General features: G+C 41.1%; 1 protein-coding gene across 3 annotated transcripts in view; it reads right to left on the reverse strand.

The window, feature by feature from the left end:
- Positions 1-11,059: 11,059 nt before the first annotated feature.
- The window catches only part of LOC133211068 (phagosome assembly factor 1-like), a 53,909-nt gene continuing 40,463 nt past the window's right edge, over positions 11,060-24,505 (reverse strand). For 2 of the 3 annotated variants that reach the window (XM_061351138.1, XM_061351137.1), the window contains exons 9-17: positions 24,123-24,235; positions 23,147-23,280; positions 22,393-22,476; positions 21,631-21,713; positions 20,808-20,851; positions 16,433-16,476; positions 15,077-15,135; positions 13,500-13,572; positions 11,060-13,094 (exon numbers count right to left, since the gene is read on the reverse strand). In XM_061351138.1, coding sequence (XP_061207122.1) covers positions 13,005-13,094; positions 13,500-13,572; positions 15,077-15,135; positions 16,433-16,476; positions 20,808-20,851; positions 21,631-21,713; positions 22,393-22,476; positions 23,147-23,280; positions 24,123-24,235 — 724 coding nt within the window. In that variant the 3' untranslated portion in view covers positions 11,060-13,004. The remainder of the gene's footprint in view (positions 13,095-13,499; positions 13,573-15,076; positions 15,136-16,432; positions 16,477-20,807; positions 20,852-21,630; positions 21,714-22,392; positions 22,477-23,146; positions 23,281-24,122; positions 24,236-24,505) is intronic. The other variant, XM_061351139.1, reaches the window with a different exon arrangement.

The following is a 24,505-nucleotide window of genomic DNA, read 5'->3' on the forward strand; positions in this document are numbered from 1 at the left end:
CCTGTTCGTAAACCTGATGGGTCATACCAAGTGGTACAGGACTTACGAGCTGTTAATAAAATAACTGAGGACCTTTACCCTGTGGTAGCAAATCCATATACCCTATTAACATGCTTGACACCGGAGTTAATTTGGTTTACTGTTTTAGATCTGAAAGATGCCTTCTTTTGCCTCCCTCTCCATGAAGCCAGCCAGAAAATCTTTGCATCTGAATGGGAAAATCCTAAGAATGAGTGCAAAACCCAGCTCATGTGGACGGTGTTGCCTCAGGGATTTAAAAACAGTCCTATGCTGTTTGGAGAACAACTTGCCAAGGATTTGGAATCCTGGGAAACTCTGTCGGGAGAAGGGAAGCTACTGCAGTATGTAGACGATGTCCTAATAGCCACCCAGACAGAAGAGGCTTGCATAACCTGGACAGTAAGCCTCTTACATTTTCTGGGACTTCAGGGATACAGGGTATCTAAGAAAAAGGCTCAGGTAGTAAAACAGAAAGTGATTTACCTGGGCTATGAGGATAGTGCTGGACAACGAACTTTGGGACAAGATTGTAAGGAAGCAATATGCCAAACCCCAAAACCCCAGACAACAAAAGAACTATGGACTTTCCTGGGTATGAGTGGATGGTGTAGGTTGTGGATTTACAGCTCTGGATTGCTTGTAAAGCCTCTGTATGCACTCATTGTCAATGGAAACAGAGACCTCCAGTGGACAAAGGAGGCCACGCGGGCCTTCGACCAGCTGAAGAATGCTCTCATGTCCGCTCCAGCTCTAGGACTTCCAGACGTGAGCAAGCCATTCTTTCTATTCTCCCATGAGAAACAGGGGATTGCCTTGGGGATACTGGCACACAACTTGGGTCCATACCAACAAGCAGTTGCTTATCTGTCCAAGCAGTTAGACGCAGCAGCCAAAGGGTGGCCCAGATGCCTCAGAACCGTCGCAGCAGTCGTGCTAAATATCCAAGAAGCACGCAAATTCACCTTGGGCCAGAAAATGACTGTGCTAATGTCCCATACAGTGCCCGCAGTGCTGGAAATGAAAGGCGGACACTGGCTTTCCCCTCAGAGGTTCCTGAAATATCAAGTTGTCATAGGGGAACAAGATGATGTGGAGATAGTGGTAACTAACATTATCAACCCAGCTTCTTTCTTCAGTGGAAACAAAGGAGAACCGGTACACCACGACTGCCTAGAAACCATTGAGGCCACATACTCCAGCCATCCAGACCTGAAGGATACCCCTTTGGATGACGCAGAAAACGGGTTTACTGATGGGAGCAGCTATGTCATCAGTGGAAAATGGCATACTGGATATGCAGTTACCACCTGCAGAGAGGTAATAGCATCTGGACATTTGCCAATAAACACCTCTGCACAAAAAGCGGAACTAATTGCTCTGACTAGAGCCTTAGAAATAGCAAAAGGGAAGAATATAAACATCTATACAGACTCAAGATATGCATTTGGAGTCATACATGCACATGGAGCCATTTGGAAAGAAAGAGGACTGTTGAACTCACAAGGGAAAAACATCAAACATGAGCAAGAAATAGTGAGACTGTTGGAAGTGGTCCAACTGCCTGAGAAGGTAGCAATTACGCACATCAAGGCACACCAGAGGTGAGCTCAGAATTGGAGGAAGGAAATGAACTGGCAGGCAGAGAGGCAAAAGAAGTGGCAAAAGGTGAGATGACAATAGAAGGGGCCCTAATTCTGGATGGGAAAATTTCCCTGGAAGGTAAGACAAATTTTTATAAGGAAGATCAGAAATTAATTACAGACCAAGGTGGAACCTTCAATGAGGAAGGGTGGGCTAGCACAGCACAGGGAAAAATAATAGTCCCCTCTTCCCTGTTATGGTCCCTAGCAAGGAGTGAACATCAAAAAATGCAGATGCCTTACATAAATATCTAATAAGAAAAATTATGGCTAGAAACCTGTATACCACTGTCCAACAAGTAACTCATCAGTGTGATCTCTGCCTCCAAACAAATTCTAAAAACAGACATAGGCCAAAAATAGGCAAAACTGGGAGAGGTAATGGACCAGGACAACAACGGCAGATTGACTTCATGGAACTGCCAAGAAAAGGGGGGTATAGATATTTGTTGGTGTTAACAGATACCTTTTCAGGTTGGCCAGAAGCCTTTCCAACTAGAACTGCAAAGACCCAAGAAGTAACAAAAGCACTGTTACAAGAAATAATACCATGCTTTGGAGTCCCAGCCACTATGTCTTCTGACAGGGGACCACACTTTGTTTCAAATGTGGTACAACAAATTAGTAAGCATTTGGGTATTGATTGGCAACTTCATACTCCTTACCACCCCCAATCAAGTGGTCAAGTGGAGAAAATGAATCATCTAATTAAACAGCAAATTGTGAAATTTGGCCAGGAAGCCAGTCTGCCCTGGCTCCAAGCACTCCCACTGGCCCTATTAAGGATTAGAAGTAAACCAAAAACACGAGAAGGGTTGAGTCCCCTCAAAATTCTATATGGAAGACCATACGGGGTTCAGCAAGGAACATCTACCCAGATGGGGGAGGAAATTATGAATACCTGTATAATAGAATTAGGAAAACAACACAGAAAGATTGAAAAACATGTGGCTGGAACTCGGAGCAGGGGACTGGATAGCCTAACATACAACCTGGAGACTATGTATATATAAAATCCTTCAAACCTGCAGGCGAAGAAGATCTTGAACCAAGGTGGAAAGGACCATTTCAGGTATTACTTATGACTTTCACAGCCTTTAAAATCAAAGAACAGAGGGCCTGGATTCATCATACTTGAGTTAAGAAGGCTTCGAAGGCCCCTTGGAAAGTAACACCAGGCGGTAATAAATTAAAACTAAAATTTATTTGAACAAGATATATAGAAATGCTAAAAATTGTCTTATATGTAATCTTTATATGCCAAGGGTGCGAGGGATCTTATCTGTGGGGCCAAGCCGTCCCTGGATATACCTGATATATGGGATCACAATTAAGTATTCAGCATCTAACCCTGTCTGTAATAGTTTTACATGGTAATCAAACTGACTACCCGTCTCCTTCTAAACCAGAAGACCAGAGAATAATTCAAGGAACTGTGGAGAGACAATCGATGTAGGATGTCGATCTGATTGTAAGAAAGAGGATATAGTATGTAGAACACTAACGGGCAAGAATAAAATTACCTATAGGAAACTAACTGAAATTAGTATAACTACCCCGACTAATAAACAGGTAATGATTTGCAACCAAATAAATAAAACAGATTGCTGGCATAATTTTACATTAACACGGAATGTCGAGGTAGTCTGTCTCTGGGCTCAAGAGACAAGAGGAATATCATTTAAATGTAAAATACATGTTATCTCAAGCACTACCACTATGGTGCCAATTAAAGTAGTTACTACTACTATCCAAACTCCAAAGATTAGCACCCGAGTCCCAATTAAGCTTGAACCCCAAATCTATGAAACAGGCGAATATGTACTAAGGAATACAGGCCAACAACAAATACTGTTCAACCCAGAATGGTCCCTTAAGCCTGTTAACAATGTAAATCAATATCTCCAAAATCCAACCAGGTTGTTTCCCTTTCATAAAGATGTCCTCTGAAGGCTGGACAACACAGCTACAAAAGCAAGCACCTTTCAAGGATAGAGTACGAAGAGATCTAACTGAAATACTAGGAACAGGTTTAGAGGTCCTAAATGGGATTGATTCAGAAATACTAATGAATAAATTGGCCACTGCAACCAGTGAGTTAATAAAATTAAGGCAGTGCATGCAGTCTTCCTTATTGGAATTAGGAACTAACCAATGGCAGATCTCAGAAGTACTACTGAGACACAGGGGATAGCTCCTCCTAACGTGTGTCTCCGTATTGCTATACAAGCCGTCCTTATATAGTCCCTGGGCATATATACATATTCATGAGGCTACGTATGGATTACATAATTTGGCAGAAAGTTCCCCGCATGCGTACAGAATTGTGGTGGTGGTCTCTGAGGGTCGTTTACTTCTTCCAACAATCTTCATCACTTCTGGCAGCCTTTGAAGCACGCGCAGTAGATGCTCATACCAGTTTAATTGGTTTGTTAGCACCACAGACTTAATAATCCTCCTGTCCTCCTACTTATCCGTTAGTTTAACTGTAGCCCATTCTGGACACCTGCCATTCCCAGATACTCCTTATCCTTGCATCCTGTTCTTCTAGACTGTTTTTCTTAAAACTATGTCAACTATAACGATTTATCTTGTACAAGAATTCTCAGTATGTTCTCTAGCTGTACTCTATTGTTCTCTATGTATCCTGCACCTCAGTAATTTTCCATTGCTACTGTTACAAAGCCATGAAACTTAACATTACTTAGAACTGATTCTAAAGGTTTATATAATCCATTTTGCAATTTTGTGCCCCCCATGTCTCATCATCGACTGACCCTGATTTCCCTCCAGTCATCACTCCAACAAAGAATGAACTTAGATGAAGCGAGATGAGTTCAGCTTTGACCAGGTGAGTTCAGCGGTGTCATCGGCAGGCAACAAACCAACACTATACACCGTCTCTCCTGTCCTGAAAGATTGTTACAAGAGATGGACCCTGACAACATGGACTGAATGAATTCAGGAAACTTTATAGTGATGGTCCATTGAACTAATAAATTATATCTCTTTCTTTGTGGGCATATATATAAAACAAAAGCAATGGTATATTGAAAAAATGTGGGATCTGAGCATGACGTGAATGGTATGGAATAAGGGGTGGATATTTTCCTGGGTTCAGCTGTAGCAGTCATTTTTCTCCTTCTTAGTAGCTGGTGAAGTGCTGTGTTTTTGACTTTAGGCTGAGAACAACCCTGATAACAACTAAAACCATTGGTGTGTTAAGTAATGTTTACTCCAGTCAAGGACTTTTCAGTCTCATGCTCTGCCAGGGAAGATTGGCACAAGAAACCAGGAGGGAGCAGAGACAGAATACCTGACCCAAACTAGTCAAAGGGGTATTGTATACCACAGCACATCATGCCTAGTATTTAAACTGGGGGGAGTTACCTGGAAGGCCGGATCATTGCTTGGGTTGGGCTGGGTATCAGTTGGCAGGTGGTGAGTGGTTTTATTCTCTCCCCTTGTTATTTCCCTTATCATTATTATTATTGGTGGTAGCAGTAATAGTGGTTTTGTATTATACCTTAGTTACTGGACTGTTCTTATCTCAACCCATAGGGTTTACATTGTTTCACTTCTCCTCCCCCTCCCTCTGCAAGTGGGGGGAGGAAGAACGGGGGGAGTAAGCAAACAGGTGCATGGTTCTGAGTTACCGGCTGGTCTTTAAAACCACAACAGGTCTTGTCTCGCCTCCTCTCATATCCCGGCCCATCCACTGACAATCCCAGTGCTGAGACCAGAGAAAAATAAAACACAGGTCTGCAATGACTGCCTTGTTCCCAAGGGGGCTGACTGAGCTGGGCAAGAATAAAGGCATGATATTAAGGCAAACACTCTACAGCCACAGAAGCAGTAGAAAAGGGTGAAATAATCTTAGTAACATCCATACTTGTGGCTGCAACAGAACTCCCAAGAGAGGACCAGGATAAACTCGGGATTTCAGGGATTCAGTTTGTCTAACAGATACAGAGGTGAAAAGGGAATGCAGTGATTCAGGCTGTTTTAATTACTTAGATGATTAAGTTGCACATTGCATAATCATGCAGGGATTTTTTGGTGACTGGTATTTAAACTAAACATTTCTCTGAAAGATATTAATACTGGAATGAAACTTAGGGACTAAGTGGAATATGTAAGCTTAGGTGTGACACATTAAGGTATGCAAAAAACAGCTTCTGAAATTGTTGCAACAGGCAGCTGTAACTAGTAACATTTTGTCCTGGGTTTAGCAGCAGCAGTCATTTTTTCTCCTTCTTGGTAGCTGGTGCAGTGCTGTGTTTTGACTTTCGGGCTGGGAACAAAGCTGATAAAAATGATGTTTTGGTTTGGCCAAGGACTTTGTGAGTCTCATGCTCTGCCAGGGAGGAGGGGAAGCCGGGAGGAAGCAGAGACAGGACACCTGACCCAAACTGACCAAAGAGGTATTCCATACCACAGCACGTCATGCCCAGGGGGGAACTGGGAGGTACCCAGAAGGACAGGGGGTCGGCCGGGTCGGACTGGTGGTTCGGCGCGTGGTATTGTACTCCTTTCCCTTGCTATTTTCTCTTATCATTGTTGTCGTTGGTGGTAGCAGTGGTGATTTGTATTGTACATTAGTTGCTAGACTGTTCTTATCTCAGCCCGTGGGAGTTGCATTCCTTCGATTCTCCTCCCCACCCCTCTGGGAGCGAGGAAAAGGGGGCGGCAGCCCCTGGGGAAGGGGGGGGCGGACTAACGTGGGCCTCGATTGCTTCCAGCCTGGCACCACTCACTGGGAGTAAGTGCACAAGCTGTCTTGGTTGGGGTTAAACCACGACACATTTAAAGGGGAATTAATTATGGTAGGAAAGAGAAAAGGTTATGTTAAATTACTACAGTCTAGTCCAGAACAACTTGCTGGTGTAATATCTTACACCCCAGTAATTAGCTACTCTGCAAACTCCAGCTTACTTTTCTTGTTGTTTCAAGCAGTCAGCGCTCCCAGATCATGAAAAGGAATGATTTTGCCTGCTGGAAAAATATACATCCCCACAAACAAGAGCCTTGGATGTAAGGTTTGGCAGATAAAGTCACTGTTTAAATGTCTTGTTACAGCTAAAATTGACATAGGTAGAGAATATAGTGTTTAAGTTTCAACTGATCCCTCCAAGTAACAGATAAATTCCCTGCAAAACCAAATCCCTTCTTAGGTGGGGTTGTGGGGTTTTCACTTGATGAACTGGTTATACCCTGGCCTTGAACAAATCCTCCTGATTCATTAACTCCTGATCCTATTTCAAATGCTCAAGAGTCACATTTTTAATAAGCTCCATTTTTAATTTCCCCTTATTTTGCTTCAACTTTACCTTACCTCTGAAACACCTGGGCCATGTCTTACATGAAAAGAAATAACTAATTTGTATTTTAACTCTTCAAACACACACAGTGATACATTTATTTGGCTATACATGAGCATCAGGTTACGTCTGACAGGTTCTGACAGAGAGGAGTGTGTTTTGTGCTGGGGTAATCAAGATGAAGGAGGCCCAATTAAAAACACCTTGGCCCTTGTCTGAATACTCTGAAGGAAGTAAATCACTGGCTTGGACATCACATTTCTTTCAAAGAGCCACACAGCTTCACAAATACAGATTTACTCTCATATCCATTTGGAACTGTCAAACAAATCCTAACAGAAATTCATCTCAGCAGGGTTCTTAAGTAAACCCTGGTTGGTTGACGTTCAAGGACTGCTTTTTCCGAGCTCAAGATCAGAGCATCCCGACACGTAGGAAGTCAAGGAAGAGGGTCAGGAGACCTGTTTGGCTAAATAGGGAATTGCTGGGTATGCTGAATTGGAAGAGAAGAGTTTACAGCTCATGGAAGGAAGGGCTGGCCACTTGGGAGGACTATAAGGCTGCTGCTAGAGGATGTAGGAAGGCAGCTAGGATGACTAAGGCCTCCTTGGAATTAAAGCTGGCAAGAGGGGTCAAGGACAGCAGAAAGAACTTTTTCAAATACATGGCAGATAAAACTAACACCAGAGGCAATGTAGGCCCACTGATGAACGGGACGGGTGCCCTGGTGACAGAAGATACAGAGATGGCAGAGTTACTGAATGCCTTCTTTGTCTCTGTCTACTCTGCCAGAGGCAGTCCTGAAGAGCCCTGTACTGCTGAGATCTCAGATGAAGATAGGTCAATGGAGCGGTTTGCCTTAGTTGATGAGGAATGGGTTAGAGACCAGTTGAGCAATCTGGACATCCATAAATCCATGGGTCCAGATGGGATGCACCCGCGGGTGCTGAGGGAACTGGCTGAGGTCATTGCTAGACCGCTCTCCATCATCTTTACCAAGTCTTGGGAAACGGGAGAGGTGCCTGAGGACTGGAGGAAAGCAAATGTCACTCCAGTCTTCAAAAAGGGCAAGAAGGAGGACCCGGGTAACTATAGACCAGTCAGCCTCACCTCCATTCCTGGGAAAGTGATGGAACACCTTATCCTTGGTGCCATCTTAAGGCATATCAAGGATAAGAGGGTTATGAGGGGCAGTCAACATGGCTTCACCAAGGGGAAGTCATGCTTGACCAATCTCGTAGCCTTTTATGAGGAAATAACACGGTGGATGGATGATGGCAGAGCGGTGGATGTGGTCTACCTTGACTTCAGCAAAGCGTTTGACACAGTCTCCCACAGCATCCTCGCAGCTAAATTGAGGAAGTGTGGTCTGGATGATCGGGTAGTGAGGTGGACTGTGAACTGGCTGAAGGAGAGAAGCCAGAGAGTTGTAGTCTATGGGGCGGAGTCTAGTTGGAGGCCTGTATCTAGTGGAGTGCCTCAAGGGTCGGTACTGGGACCAGTATTATTTAATATATTCATCAATGATTTAGATGAGGGAATTGAGTGTACTATCAGCAAGTTTGCTGATGACACTAAGCTGGGAGGAGTGGCTGACACGCCAGAAGGCTGTGCTGCCATCCAGAGAGACCTGGACAGGCTGGAGAGTTGGGCAGGGAATAACTTGATGAAATATAACAAGGGAAAGTGTAGAGTCCTGCATCTGGGCAGGAACAACCCCAGGTTCCAGTATAGGTTGGGGAACGACCTGTTAGAGAGCAGTGTAGGGGAGAGGGACCTGGGGGTCCTAGTGGACGACAGGGTGACCATGAGCCGACACTGTGCCCTTGTGGCCAAGAAGGCCAATGGCATCCTGGGGTGTATTAGAAGGGGGGTGGTTAGTAGGGCCTGCCTGGACACCTTCCTGTGTAACCTTATCTAGATGTTCCTGCTCCAGCAGGGGGATTGGACTAGATGATCTTTTGAGGTCCCTTCCAATCTCTAACATACTGTGATACTGTGACTAAAAGCGACTAACAGGCTCTAACAACATGGAGAAAGTCACTGTGAAGTGGGCACCAACACCTTCAGTTTTCCCTTTGGAAAACACCAGCTGGAACCTAACCTCCAGCCAGCCCCTGGTACTGATGAATCACCATCTTGCTGCAACTGGGCTGTAGGGAAGACTTTGTTTTAAACAGATCTGATGAGATTTCTGGAGTATGAATGATCATGAGTGTATGAATCGGTTCTCACACACCACCTGATTACCATTTCAGAAGAAAAAAAAAAAAAACAAACAGAAAAGAACCCCAAAAAAACAAACCAGAAAAAAAAGAAAACCAAACCCCACACAACCACAAAAAAACAACCAACCGAAAAATTAGTGTTACACAGCAGCACTGATCTGTGCAGCACTGCCTGTAATATTCATAGGATGCCAGGGACTGCATGTAGGCCTAAGGAATACAGGATGAAATGTCAGCTTCACCTCTCAAAGAAAGGCACAACCATCAGTTTTATTTGGTGTAAAAAAATGAAACACTGTGGCAAATATGGCAATATTCAAGTTAAACAGACACACACACACACTGTTAATTTCCACACAAAGGAAAAAGGCACACATCAGAATGTGCCACCAGCCTTGTCCCAGCCGCTCCTTCCTGCTAAACTGCTATCCTTCCCTTCTTTCCCAGAGCGCCTCTATCCCCTAATTCCTTCCTCTCTTCATTCTGGCGATTCCAAACTACCACAAACCCCCACCCCTCAATCCTAAACTTCTCATGCCAGCAAGTCCTTAAGGCTCCACACCAGCTCCCCTAATGCATCAGCACAGGAACAGCTTGGCTTGATCCAAATAGTGGCAAACAAATAGAAACATCTCAGAGAAATGAGTTAGGAACAGTTGCAATCCCAAAGGGTTATGACACCAGGAAGAGCTGCTCCACATTAACTACCTGGGCCCTTCTTCAGCTATGCCTCTCCCAAAAGTCAAATGCTTTGTGCTCAGCCCAGCAACAGTGGCCAAGATGCAAAGCTGCTTTTAATTTTTGTCTGTTACAGAACAACTTGTCATGACAAAGGGACTGACCTAGAGAAGTACCTGTGCTGTTAATAGAGCACATTTTATTATCTACACTGTTTTAGTCACTTTGACTTGCCAGAGCATTACAAGCAAAGATGGGAGTCACTGCAGCTGTTAAATACCTTTGGTTAGCTGCTGACATCCTGCCCTAAGTCTCGTGGTGCATGCTATAGCAGCAGTCCTGACTTCACACTTCTGAAGAATTTCAACTGAACGTGCTCAAGAGCATGATAGTGGTAGCATCTGTGTAGCCATTATTCAAATCATCCCATCAAGAATTTATCTCCTCCTGCAGCTAACCGGGACCCTTTATTAGAAAATGAGCAATTACAGGATTAAAATTACCTGACATTATTAGGAGGATTGTTGTCATATTTTAGTAACAAGCATAAGCACACACACCATCTCAATTGAGAGATCATCAAATCCTCCCAGAGCAAACTGAGCCAAGCACTATGCGAGGTCATTTTATATTCCAAAACTGAAGAATGCTAGAGGAGGGAGGGGCAAGTGTTCTACCCTACCTTACACAGCCACTGCAGGAGAAATACAAATGGAAGCAGGAATCCCATCTTGTATGCCCTGCATTAACCTCAATCTATTTCAAAGTAAGCAGACTTCAATGCTTTGCTGTTGAAGTACCTTAGGGCACAAGAAAGCAGTGTGAGAATTCACATTTGCTTCTTTTACTGCAGTCATGGCTTTCATGCTGTTGTGAAATATTTGAGGTCTTTGAAGCCTGATCAATTTTCATGCTACCCAAAGGCTGACATGAGAATAGTAATTACATTTTTGAACCCAATACAGAAGCCACAGTGTTATTTACCAAAGTTTAAAGACTTTCCTTCTCCACTTCAGAGCATAAAATAATAATATACTAAGAAAGAGACTGCAAGTTATATTGTTTTTTATACTCTTTCTTTGGAGAACATACTGTATGGGCTGCAAAGAAGGAAGATTAGTCAGGTACTTCAAATGTGACATCTCAAAGACAGTAAAATAAAAAGAACTAATTGATAACAAAAGCAAGACCATCCATGATTTTATTATGAAAACACCCAGCAACTGTATTTAACACAAAACCAGTAACTCTTATTTTTCTTTCAGTGTACACACTCATTATTATTCCATTTAATTTACAGAAGAGCTATGTAAAATGAAATTAAAATTAGAGGGAAAACAAAAGGGAAGTTGGGGCATAGAATTTTCTTAGCAAGCAATGATCACAGGAGACAGCAAAGACTGAACAGGGATTCAACAGGAGTGACCCCTAGGGATAAAGGTACACAGTAACTTTTTCCTTACGCATTAGATTTGCCATGGGGTGGTGGGGTTTTTTGTTTGTTTTTGCAAAACAGTTTCGACTATCACGGTATACAGGAAGACTAAATGGCAAAGAACATTTCACACACACACACCATGCTTATCTTTGCTACTGGTCCAGGACCCAAAACTTCAATTAACATTCGATTTCCTCACTTTCATTCATTGATAAACTATATAGGATTACACTGTACATGGAGTTAAAATTACAAAAATGTCATATTTACAAAATCTGTACACATAGTAAAACTCACAAAATCGTCAACTATGTATCACAAGTTGCGACACCAAAATATTAAAAATTTGATAAAATGATGCATTTCTCTTGTCCATTTTTAAAAAGGGTTCAATATTTCAAAGACAGACCATCTATTTCCCCCAAATAAGACTGGTAAGAGAACTAGAAACCTAAAATATCCTCCTGGGATAAAATGTCACAAGCAGCATCTCCCAACTATAAAGAAGCCTATATCCTGTCTGCTGGGGTAGGATGTGCAGTTAGCATATATGTACAGAAATGGTGAAACTACAATAAAGGATGTTTTTGGTTAAACCTTTGTCATAAATTAAAGTCATACATCAAAAGTTACAGAAAAGGTTTTCCTGGTGATGGCAGAGCTCAGGAATTTCTTTCTGATATACCATTATATACAGCGGTTCTTTCTCTAAGGAAACAGAATAGGAATGAAGTATTTTGGAACAGGCAACACTTTCTTCATTAATTTTTTTCCCTAGTATGAAAAATTGTATTAAATCTTTTCACTAAAACATAATTCAATCATAGAAATAACCTCTTCCAGAATTTATTGTTATTGTTTCTGAAACTGCATATGAAAAAGAATTAGTAAACCAGCCGTGGGGAAAAAAAATTGTTTCAGCATATCAAGTACATATTAGTGCAGGAAGGTGGATAAATTTGATCCATCGTATAAATAAGCTTTATGCGCAGCATACATTAAATAACCATCACCCCTCTTACACCCAGTACATAGATGCTCCTCAGTAAAGATAAAACGTTTATCAAGTAATTAAAGTGTATGTAGTGCAAATATTACAACCAAGTATTATGCACATGCTACTTGCTTGGTTTAAAGTTAGACAAAGATGTGGTGCCTGAAATCATGGACATATATACATCCCTGTCACACTTGGTACAATGTCCTAAGCCACAGAAATACCAATGTGTTTATAGATACACACACACACACGTTTACTTAAAATGTGACCACCACATCAATACAATAACACAAACATTAAAATCAATACCTGCTTCCAGATGCTCCAAGGTTCGAAAGTTTGTGCTTTTAACTCTTACAATCATTACGGCCCTTCTTCCATTTCCCCCTTCTGCCAGCTGAGAAGGGGGGACAGTCTCTTTGGGTCTGTGCTGCATAGGATGAGGGCAATGGAGAGGAATAAATGATGGCACAGGCACCTAAGCTGCTTTCCTCCATCAACAGTTCCATGTCCCATGATGAATGGCTGAATTTCCCCTCCATACCATTCCTGGGTAGAAAGGCTTATTGAAAAAAACTAAATTATAATACGCTTTCCATATTATAAGAAGTGGCAGCAAATCAAGGCACGCTGTACTAATTTCGTAGCATTGAGATTATCTGATTTTGTAGGGGATGCTCATTGGGTAAGGTCCAATGTTCTCAACTGGCTGTTGGGCTGTGCTGGACCATACAGAGTAACAGAAGCTATGTGATTATTCTGCATCACCTGCAAAAGGACAGCAAGGAAAAAGGGAATTTAGAAGAACAATTACACACCAAAAAAACTCTAAAGAGTGAAAATAGTGAATATGGAACTGATTTAAAATCTGTCTGAGGGGAAAAAAAAAAAAAAAAAGAAATCCAAACAATAAAAGAAAGCAACAAGTTCTTGGCTAGTTCCTAAAAATGGTCAAATGGTCTCCAGATCTAAACATGCCCCACCACTCCTCAGAGCAGAGTGCATTCATCTCCTGCTAGAACTAGTTCCAGGTGCCACACTTGAAGTTCCAGCTTTAACGTGAAAATATACAACCTCAGAGAAGAGACTGAGAAGTTGCCCGTCTCTGCCAGTAAACTCAAAAAAAAAAATAAAAAAAATAAAAAAAAAAGGGTGGGGTGGGGTTCTCCTAACCTCAAAGATCATTCGTTGCAGTCCAAAGCAAAAGGTTGACCCAAACGGGTTAGTGTTGTTTGGAGATGATGACCTGAACAGAAAAGAGGGAGGGGAATAAAGATGGAAGTATGAGGATTGGGAACGTTTTAGGGATGAATAACCACTCAGTGATATAGGGTAAATTACAGCATCTTTATCATGGCTTTCATCAAAAGAAAATAAATCTATGTTATGCAACACCACTGCTAGACTCCCAAGTGAGCCAGAGGATACCTCTGCTTCATGTCACAGAGCCATTATTAATACTCAGGGAGAAAGTAATCAGCAAGTTAATAATGACCTCAACAGGAATACTCTCTTTCACTTAACTTGAACAGGAAGAACCCTGAAAATAAACAGATCCATAGGAAGAGAGAAGCACCATGTAACTTACTATAAATTACTTTTGCGCAAGATCCTTTGCCACTCTTAAATCTACTTTGTCTCAGCCTCTACCATATGTATCTACTATATGCTGTCTATTAATCCACCTGTTTTATCATGTTAATTAAATTCCCCTGTAAGATGCTGAAATAAAATAATCCAAATTTTATTAAACAGTGTTTTTCAAGATTAATGTATCTTAGACATATATAGGACAATGGCAGACTCCATGGATGACTGCAATGGATTTTAGATTATAGCCAAATTCCCCCCCAAAATATTTACCTTTTGACTTTTCTTTTAACTGGTCAGTTCCTCAAATTGCATGTCTGAGACATCTGAGATGTGCTCAGTAAAGCAAACTCTGGTTGAACTGCTCTCTACACCACAGGTGAAAACCAGAAAGGCTCTAGGTAATCACTATTTCAACTCAGCTTTACTTCACATAGCTTCTGCTCTAACAATCTCACTGGCATAAAACAAGAATAAAAAGGAACAAAGAGCACAATGATTTAGGGGAAAAAAGGGGGAAAAAACACCCCCAAACCTCAAAGTCATATGAAAGCCTTTTGAAAATACTTTGTTTGCTGTATCTGAAATTGCTGCAGTATTTTCACAGTACCCATGACTTACACTTGTCCTGAGATAAATCATAGTTTCATATCATAGAATGGTAACTCTGCAAACAGATAATGCCTATTTAACGCAAGACCCAGCTCAATCTCTGTAGAAACACAGCAAACGTAAGGACTATTCCATCATCAGTCAGCCCAAAGGAACTGTAGAACAACCATGTATGTTCATAAAAGCAAAGCTTCTTCAGACAGACTGCTCTCATATATGCTACACACTGCTGCAGGATGTCCCATTGTTGAAATGCATGTGACTAGCATAAAAAATAATAATATAAAAAAAATCTATTTATTACACAAAAATATGCTGCTTAGCTCTTCTCTGGATTTTACAGTTCAAGGAATATTGAAAAATTTTTCCATTCTTCATGTCACTATTTCCTCTGAGAGCAGCTATCTAGTCTTGTTAGCGGCCAAAAAGCCTGAAACTTTAACAGCAAAGCAGCCAAAAAGTAACTAGTGCAATAAACACTCTTCCTCTGCCTAAACTCATCCTCTGTTATTAGCTCAATCCCTGCCAAGCAAAACAGAGATCTTTACCTGTGAAGTACCACTGGCTTCTCTACAGGGTGCCCCAGAAGATCCTGAATACTGTCCCACTGTAAATATATGAAAGACTTTGTGTTAAAATGACACACAGAAAAAACTCTTTTGATCCAGGAAAAGTGTCATACATGTTTGTCCGTGGCATGCTCATTTGCCAAATAACATAGAGGTTTTATTTACTTAAGTATTTTGTGACTGGAGCCATACTCAGTAGTGAAAACTATCCATTACTATGAAATCCTCTAAGGGTTTATTCTCTTTTTTTGTCTCAAAACAGTTTTGAATTTGAATCTATGTGTCTTATGGGTAAAATGTAGCTGTAAAGTCTTGTAGCATTTCAGGGACACCTCAGAGAACAAAGCAGCTGTGGGAAACTTCAACAAAATATCCTCTCACATACCTTTGCAGAAGGAAAAATAGCATCACTGCTATCTCTCCCGAAAGTCTTTCCTTGATTTAAGTTACAGGTTTGGAAGAGGAAAGCACTATTTAACAATTGGGAATGTCCAGCAGTTTTCATGACTCTAATCAGACTTAAGAACCTGCAGTTTCACACACAAGACTGAAATAAGTCAAAGCACTGAAAGGTGTAAATACTTCAAATCAAAAAGCAAAGAATGGCAGCTTCAAGCTTGCTGACTCCAATTCTTTCTTCCCAGTAAATCCCAAAATTCACCAAAGAAAGCCTTCATTTGGCATCCTAGGAGGCAGGAGAGGAGCACTGACCCTGGCTGAATGTTAGCTGTAGAGACTCTGCCTAACAGTTTTTGAGAAGTTTTTCAACTTGATGTAGATCTCAAAGATGCAACAGCAACTGCCCAGTGGGGAGGTTCATTTAGGTGGTAAGGCTGTACAGTCTTCAAGGAGTCCACTGTCATCAGGTGTCACACCTGCAGTGACATTTCTGTAAGGCCTGCTGCTGCCTGAGAAACATCCCATTACTGGCACCCTTCAGAAAAAAGTCGAAGGCATGGGACCCTCTTGTTAAATAATACATGTCTTCTATAACTACATTAAATAGAAAAGCTCTGTGAAAATTCTGTTTAGAATTATCTTTTCCAGCTAACATTCATCCATCACTGCTACTGCTTTCTCATATCATTTATTTTACTGTTTTATTTCTACCTGCAGCTAGTTTAAAGTGAAAAGCATGCAATGTAGTAATTTAGTTTACTTGAAGAGTGCTATTACAAATGCCTTGAATCCTTAACAAAACTTTTGGCCTTCAACTTTTTTATTTTAAAACAACATGATATAACTGCTATTATTTCTTCAAAGTACATTTTAAATTCAGCATAGATCATGCAGATGATTTAAGAAGGAAAGCACTCAGTTTTGCACAGAACTTACCTTGCTGTATGCTGTACATATTTCTGTCTGTGAATCTGCACTATCTATGAAAGAAAAACAGAAAAACCTTTACAGTTTGTGCTTGAAGAGTCTCCTGTATAATCCTTTATTTTGGGAGATTAGTTCAGATAGCAGGAGACATACAAGCATTAGATCACTTCATATACAAATTTTCCAGCATTTACTAGCAACCAGAATTGTCAACAACATTGATTAAATGCCAGTTAAGGTGATTATATAAACCTGCTATTTATAACAATTTCCAAGTTCTAACATTTTATATGTTTAAGATGTAATCTTATATAGAAGAATGTCACTGTAAAAGAAACTGTCACAGAATGGTTTGGGTTGGAAGGGACCTTAAAGTTCATCTAGTTCCAATCCCCTGCCATGAGCAGGGACACCTTCCACTAGACCAGGTTGCTCCAAGCCCCATCCAACCAAGCCTTGAACACTTCCAGGGATGAGGCTGCCACAGCTTCTCTAGGGAGCCTGTGCCAGTGTCTCACCACCCTCATAGTGAAGAATTTCTTCCTATTAGCAAATCTCAATCTCCCCTCTTTCAGTTTAAAGACATTCCCCCTTGTCCTGTCCCTACAGACCCTTGTCAAAAGTCCTTCCCAGATTTCTTGTGGGTACCTTTAGGCACTGGAAACTGCTCTAAGGTCTTCTGGAGCCTTCTCCAGGCTGAACAAGACCAAGTCTCTCAGCCTGTCTTCAGAGCAGAGGTGCTCCAGCCCTTAGAGCATCTCTGTGGCCTCCTCTGGACTCACTCAAACAGCTCCACAACCCTTTTTCGTTGTCCCAGAGCTGGATGTAGGACTGGGGGGGGGGGGGGGGGTGTCCCCAGAGCACAGTAGAGGGGGAGAATCACCTCCATTGACCTGCTGCTCATGCTGATGGGGATGCAGCCCAACACACAAGGGGTTTCTGGGCTACAAGAGCACACAGATGGGTCATGGGGAGCTTCTCATCAACCAACACCCTCAAGTCCTTCTCAGGGCTGCTCTCAATCCATTCTCTGCCCAGTCTGTAGTTGTGCTTGGGAATGCAAACTACATCTCTTTGCACTAAGTTAACATGCCTAGCACAGCCACTCACTGAAACCAAACACTCCGTCACGCTTGGAAGGGAAGCTGGCTAAAACTGACAGCTGGAGACTCAGGAGCTGGCAAGGCCTGGAATCAGCTGAAACACCATTCTTGCAAATAAATAGTTTACTTAATGTCCTAGGTTCAGCAGTAGCAGTCATTTTTCTCCTTCTTGGTAGCTGGTGCATTGCTGTGTTTTAACTTTCAGCCTGGGAACAGAGCTGATAACAATGATATTTTGGTTTGGCCAAGGATTTTGTGAGCCTCATGCTCTGCCAGGGAGGAGGGGAAGCGGGGAGGAAACAGAGACAGGACACGTGACCCAAACTGACCAAAGAGGTATTCCATACCACAGCACGTCATGCCCAGGAGGTAACTGGGAGGTACCCGGAAGGGCTGGAGGACTGCGGGGTTGGAGGAGGTATCGGTCGGTACTTGGGCTGGGGGGGCCGAGTTATCAGTCGCCTGGTGCTGAGGTGTTGTATTCTCTTCTCTTGTTATTTCCTTTATCATTATTATTCTTGGTGGTAGCAGTAGTGATTTGTGTTATACTTTAGTTACTAAACTGTTCTTATCTCAACCCAGGGGAGTTGCATTCTTTTCGATTCTTCTCTCCATCCCTCCGGGAGTAGGGGGAGGGTAAGAAGGGGGGGAGTGAGTGAAAAAGGTTTCTGGATAGGTTTAAACCACAATACTTAATAATAAAAAAATGCTGCAGGCAAGGACAGCATTGCATTTAAGCTTACAGTCTTAAAAAGAAATTGTTTGCTTATGGTTTCAAGTACTGTTTTGTACATACATTTTGGGACTTCTGAATACTGAGAGCAACTTCCTGAAGCAGTGGAAATGGACCTAGACACTGAAGTCAACATAGCAAATGGCCTTTAATTTGATTGAAAACTCTGTATTTTCCACCTGCTAAATAAACATGCTGTCTTTATGCTGAAAGAGTCAAGTGTCTGTGCAACTTGAACTCCAGCTGTCATTTTTTTGTCTGGTTGAACTACACAGGACTACACACAGGGGGCCTATAGGGATGCTGGGGATGGACTCTTCATTAGGGACTGTAGTGATAGGACAAGGGGTAATGGGTTAAAACTTAAACAGGGGAAGTTTAGATTGGATAAAAGAAGGAAATTCTTTCCTGTAAGGGTGGTGAGGCACTGGAATAGGTTGTCCAGGGAGGTTGTGAATGCTCCATCCCTGGCAGTGTTCAAGGCCAGGTTGGACGAGCCCTTTGGTGATATGGTTTAGAGCAAGGTGTCCCTTCCCATGGCAGGGGGGTTGGAACTTGATGATCTTAAGGTCCTTTCCATCCCTAACTATTCTATGATTCTATGAAGGGAGTTAATAAAGCTTCATCAGCCACTGCCACCAGAGGGAAGAAGACGGGTTCTTCATAAATTTTTTAACATTTGTTTACAACCTGTTACATGTCCTGAACATAAAGTAGAGACTAAAAAGGTGAGGGTAAAAAAAAAAAAAAAAAAACAGAAAAAACCCAGACACATTCAGAAGAGATTCATGGTACTATTTAAGGTGAATAAAAATAAAAATAATTTAAAAAAGGCATAAATTTATGCCTTTGAAGTACTGCACAATGACCTAAGGGAAAACAATGTAAAAAGTGAAAACTTTCATGTTTATTCTCTTGGGTGAAGTAGAAATCAACTTTCATAGAAGCTTGTATATAGAGACATTGTTTTTCCAGGTTTCTTTCCTCTGCATGCTCAAACTGCTGTTGACAGCCACAGGAGAATTGCACTTTACAGAGGGAAGTGCTTTCAGTGAAAACCAATCAGAATGAGGAGAGTATTCCTGGCCAAAACCTACCCAGCGGCCAGTATTCCCTGGATAATCAAAATACTCACTTTTCCAGTACACCAATTAATTCTACATTGAAAGAAGTCTACTGTGATCACTACAATCTTCAAACAAGGTTCCTCATGCTTTGTTGAGATCACTTACATACAGACAGCTGGGCATATCTTAGTATCTTGTGGAATCAGCACTACTGATTATATATATGCTTTTTCAAGTAAAGATTTTAAAGTGAACACAATAGACATATATTGTCTATAGCACACACAGCCAACATATTCTGGATGTTTGTTCTCATTCCCAGCTAAACCAGTTTATATTTGTAATGGATGGGAACCTAGCTGAGAGTTGATTCCCTCTCATGACTGAGAATCATAACAGAGGATGTTGTTTTCCACAGTGTATTCAGCAGAGTATGTATGTTTATGTTCACTATGAATCTTTGTCAGAAAGAGGCAGGAAAGCATAGGTGTGCAGCTATTCTATGACCTTCATACTTGGCTGCACTGGGGCTCCTGGCCAGCGCTCTCAGAGTGGACAACGGTGAGGTCATGAGAAACTGCACAGTCCCACAAGTAAACAATCAGAGATCTAACATAAAGCTGGCTATTTTCCTAAGGGTATAAAAAAGGGGACCCTCTTGAGACATGAAAGAAGCTTCACCTATGGGTGGACACACCGTGTAGGAATTTTCTCAACTACCTGAGACTCCTGGCATTGGCTGCAATGGAGCTTCCCAGCTGGAAATGTAGGCCTGGATTATGATTCAGTGGTAATTGGTAATGTATTTCTTCTTAATCTCTGTTCTTTCTATATGGTAATGATTTCATGCATTTCTAACTGTCTCCAGTACTTTACTTATACCTCTGATTTGCTTTATTGTGCTTATTCATTATATATAGAGAGATATTTACCTAATTCACATTAGTGTGCTTGCTTTAGAGTGCTTATTGGCTTTAGTGTGCTTATTTCATAAACTCTGCATATTATACAGCTAGTGTGTGGTCACTTTGTGGCATACCATGTCTGTCAGAAGAACAATATTCATTATCATGAATAAGCCTTTCAAGAGCAAGCTCAGCATTAGGAAGTTCACCTGTGGACTGGACCAGCTCAAACTAACACTGCCTTACAGTTTTTGAGCCTCCAGGTACAAGGTAACTGATTTTAGCAGAGTGGCAGCATTACAGAACGTTAGTGACATTACAGCCAAATATTTGGATGATCCAAGTAAACAAACAAGGTATTGTAAATAAAATCAGAGAACTGCTAACCTGTCCCCTGAAGTAGCTTTTTCACTTAAATATAAACCTAACCCCAAAATTTCTCCTGTCTCAATGACTTCCACTGTTAGCATCCTCTGATAATTAAGGATGCATTAGAAATGAAAAATGATCACACCTCCCCTTTGAGCATGTTGTGGCATGTGCCCCCTGAAGCAGGAAAACAGATGAACTACTTACCTCCCTTAATGACTAGTGGAATCTTGAATTCACAGCGATGGTAACTAGAAAGTGCAAATCATAAAGCTATTAGAAAACAGAAAAGCCAACATAAACTGCATAGCACAAACTTAGGGCTCTTAATCAGTTTAATGCACAAAAGTCACATGAAGAATAAAATGAAAGTGAGAATCTCAATGCTAACAGATTAAAAAAAGTTCTCATTTCTATTTTCTACATCAAAAAAGGCAGCAGCCTGGGAATGTCCTAACAATTTTCTAGATGACACAAAAGGTCCTTCAGCACAAATAACTCTGCTTTTAGACAGAGTGGATAGAGAAATACTCAGCTTAGAAACAATACTATATATTTCTCTGTCACTAACTGCTTAAATCAGACAGACAATCACTTATTCTTTAACTCATATTCCTCCTCTGAAGTTTACATTTACAAAGTATTAAAAATGTGTTCAGAAGCATGAGAGAACTTTAATTTTTTTTTTAATGACTAGCTGAAATAATGTCAGGAAAAAACAGCAGCTTACGTACCAGTAAATGGACACTCTTGCTAATTCAAAGTTTGCCTTTAGCAAGAGAGTTTGCACATTATAGCTGGACCAAGAACTACCTTACCTCATTCACTGCTTTAAGACACACTTGACAATATAAGGGCATTTAAAAGTAAAAGTAAAATTAAAAGTGCTAATGAGGACTGGAACCTCCATGAGTTACCAGATACACTAAAGACACTTGGGAAAAATACTGTAATTCTATAAAGGGAACATAACATTTCTTTTACGAGTGTTTTTAAAATACTCTTTAAGAGATCAATTCTTCACACTCACATGTTAAAGTTGTAATGACCAGGATAATTAGTATGCAGGACAAATTTCTTCACTTTGTGAGTGTTTGCATCAAAGAGAATATCCTGTCGTCGAAGAATAAACAAAGACATGAAACAATTTGGATAGAGGAAGGTGGCTTTTCTCAAACTCACCTGAGAGTAGTTACAATAGTACCTGTATACAGTGGTATGTATCTATCTCATTGGAACTGAATGAACGATGAAAAGTAGGTATTTGAAAACAAGACTATTTGTAAATTCAAACAAACACACATCTCCACAGCACTCAATCACAACTGCAGTTTCATTTGCTAATGTTGGCAAATATCCTAGGGAGGTCTTGTTTTTCTGCATGTTCTTCACAGTAATGTAGACTAAAGCAAAACATAAGGAGGGACATGAAGGTTGAACTTCATCCACAGCTCAGCAAACTTTCACAATTGGTGTTATGGAAGACCCATCTCAGTCCCGTGGGACAGAGGCATGGGTTTCAGAAACAACTAGTATACCTGTGCATCAGACATGGCAGAGGGAAGAAAGATAAGAGAATGCAAAAGGCAAAGAGCTCTCCACCCACATTACTATTTGAATTTCCAAGTGCTAGAGAAAAGTCAGTGTCGGTTTTCATACCCAGAGATTCCTAAGGCAGCAATCAAGAGCTCTGCAGACTCTCATTTCCCACAGCCTTTAGCCTTCTGAAAGGATTCCTGTGTAACTAAACCAAAACTTTATATGAACGTGCTTAGGGAAGCTTCCCACTCACCACTCCAAGTGTGCAATAATTGAAGAAGTAGTCATTGCACTTTGATGGGACCTGCTTATGGGGCGAGGGTGAATGGATTTTCATCTGCAAGAAACACATTTTTCAGATGTATTTAATACCTCTCAGATATATTTAATAGCTCTCACAAAGATGAATGCCATTAACAACATCCTTACAGTCAAACAAAATGCCATATCACTTAAAGCCCTTGTTCTAATATGTAAGATATTGTGCTTCATGACAAGTCATCAGCTGCTTGCAGTAGCACAATGACACATTGGCTTTTCTCTTTATATATCTGAAGTAAAAGGGTTGCTCATACTGTTCTGTAGAATCATTAGGAAAGGATCAATGTATATGCTGAAGCTTTTACATAAAATTTAAAAATTAAGCAGTACATACTTGCTAAGGCTCATTTCAATTCAAAAGCACTCCAATTTTTAAACCAGTTAAAATGATGTGTGGTTTGAGTGTTGTTTTTTGTTTTCTTGTTTGTGGGGTTTTTTGTTTGGTTGGGTTTTTTTTGGTAAGGGTTTATTTTTTAATTTAAACTGATTTGCATCAAATTAGCTTAAAAAAGCTTTTTAATCAACAAGTTATACAACTGTACATCCTGGTCTATTATACATCAAGTGAAGCACTCGTTATTTGTGCTGCATGGCAGTTTAACTTCACCAGCCTTGCAAAACACAGGTCCTGTGATTAAACTGAGACAGGGCTGAAGAGAGTCCTGCACCTGAACGACTTCCCTCACCTTATCTTCAGACTTGTAGAAGACTTTGTGGGGAGACCCCAAGGTGCTCAGCACATCCTGGCATGAATCACCGAAGTACACACAACGCTCAAATACCCGCATCTTGGCATCAACTAAAACACCCGGGCCACAGCCTGAGGAATGGAAAACAATTCAAAATTCATCCTTCCTGATCAGAGAATACAGCAGCAAATCAATACCAAAAGCTTAGCATTCCTCTATTTATCAGAAGCTGCATTCTTTAGAAAACAATGACAAGCTACATTTAACCATTTATTTTTCAACAGGTTAAACATTTCTTATCAAAATGATGTATGTGCTGACTGTTGGACAGATCCCCATCTTAAGCTCCAGCTACAGCAGTGCTACATTCCCTTCCTTGCCATTTACATGAAAATCACTCGTTTTCTTAGCCCATCTCAATTTGATCAGCTGGTTATTAGCAGTAAGTGACAGGAATTATTTCTATCCCTAAAAATACTCTAATTCAGCAGCTAGAGATCTATATCCAGCTAAAAAAAAGTAAAGCCCATAAAGTGAAATTCCTCACCCATATAAACAATGACACCACACTATAAACCATGTCACCCAAGGCTCTGTCCAACCCGGCCTTGAACACCGCCAGGGATGGAGGTTTCTTGATTTCTCACTTTTTTTTTTCAGTGATGTACTTGCATCTGTTTTATTCTACACATACACCTGGAGACAAATTCCATTTCTGCAAACAGACTCTAAGGACTTGGAACTACTGAGGACAGGGCTACAGTCCTCTGTGATTTCTCCAGGGCCAGGGAAACACAGCAGCAAGCAGATTCACCTTCACAGGGGTTTTACTGGGTTTTGTTTCAATAGATCAAAGTAAGGTATGTAGAACACTTTGAAGTCACCTGTAAAATCATCACAAATACTTTATACAAGTTTATCCCTGTTTTCCTGAGGGAAGCAACCAGTTCCATGTTCCAAGTGTCACCAATACCTGCAGTGAGTAGGTGAAGCCGTAAACCTGAGGGTCCAGTTCCATCTCTCAGAACATCAATGTTCTCAGCATACACATTACCAAGGAAACAGCTGAGAGGCATCAAGGGAGCCCTGAAAGCAATCATAATGAACATGCATAGGATTTGCTTAATCTTCAAATTTCCCATTAACAAGCTGGTACCAGTTCACTGGAACAAAGCATGTTAATTTTGACAAAGCTGCATTTAACTCAGGCTGAAGATTAAAAGATATATCAAACACAAGGGTCAGAAAGTCTAGGGGAAAAAAGAAGAGAAACAAGACAGCGCTCACATGCAGGACCTTTACTGTAGATGAAACAAACAGCAGGTTTCAAAGACTCCAGGAATTACAGAAACTGTA

This window comes from Neopsephotus bourkii, unplaced genomic scaffold (genome assembly GCF_033783945.1).
Source record: "Neopsephotus bourkii isolate Nb327-2 ecotype Australia unplaced genomic scaffold, CSIRO-AGI_Nbou_v1 NB_558, whole genome shotgun sequence".
In the NCBI taxonomy this organism is placed as follows: Eukaryota; Metazoa; Chordata; class Aves; order Psittaciformes; family Psittacidae; genus Neopsephotus; species Neopsephotus bourkii.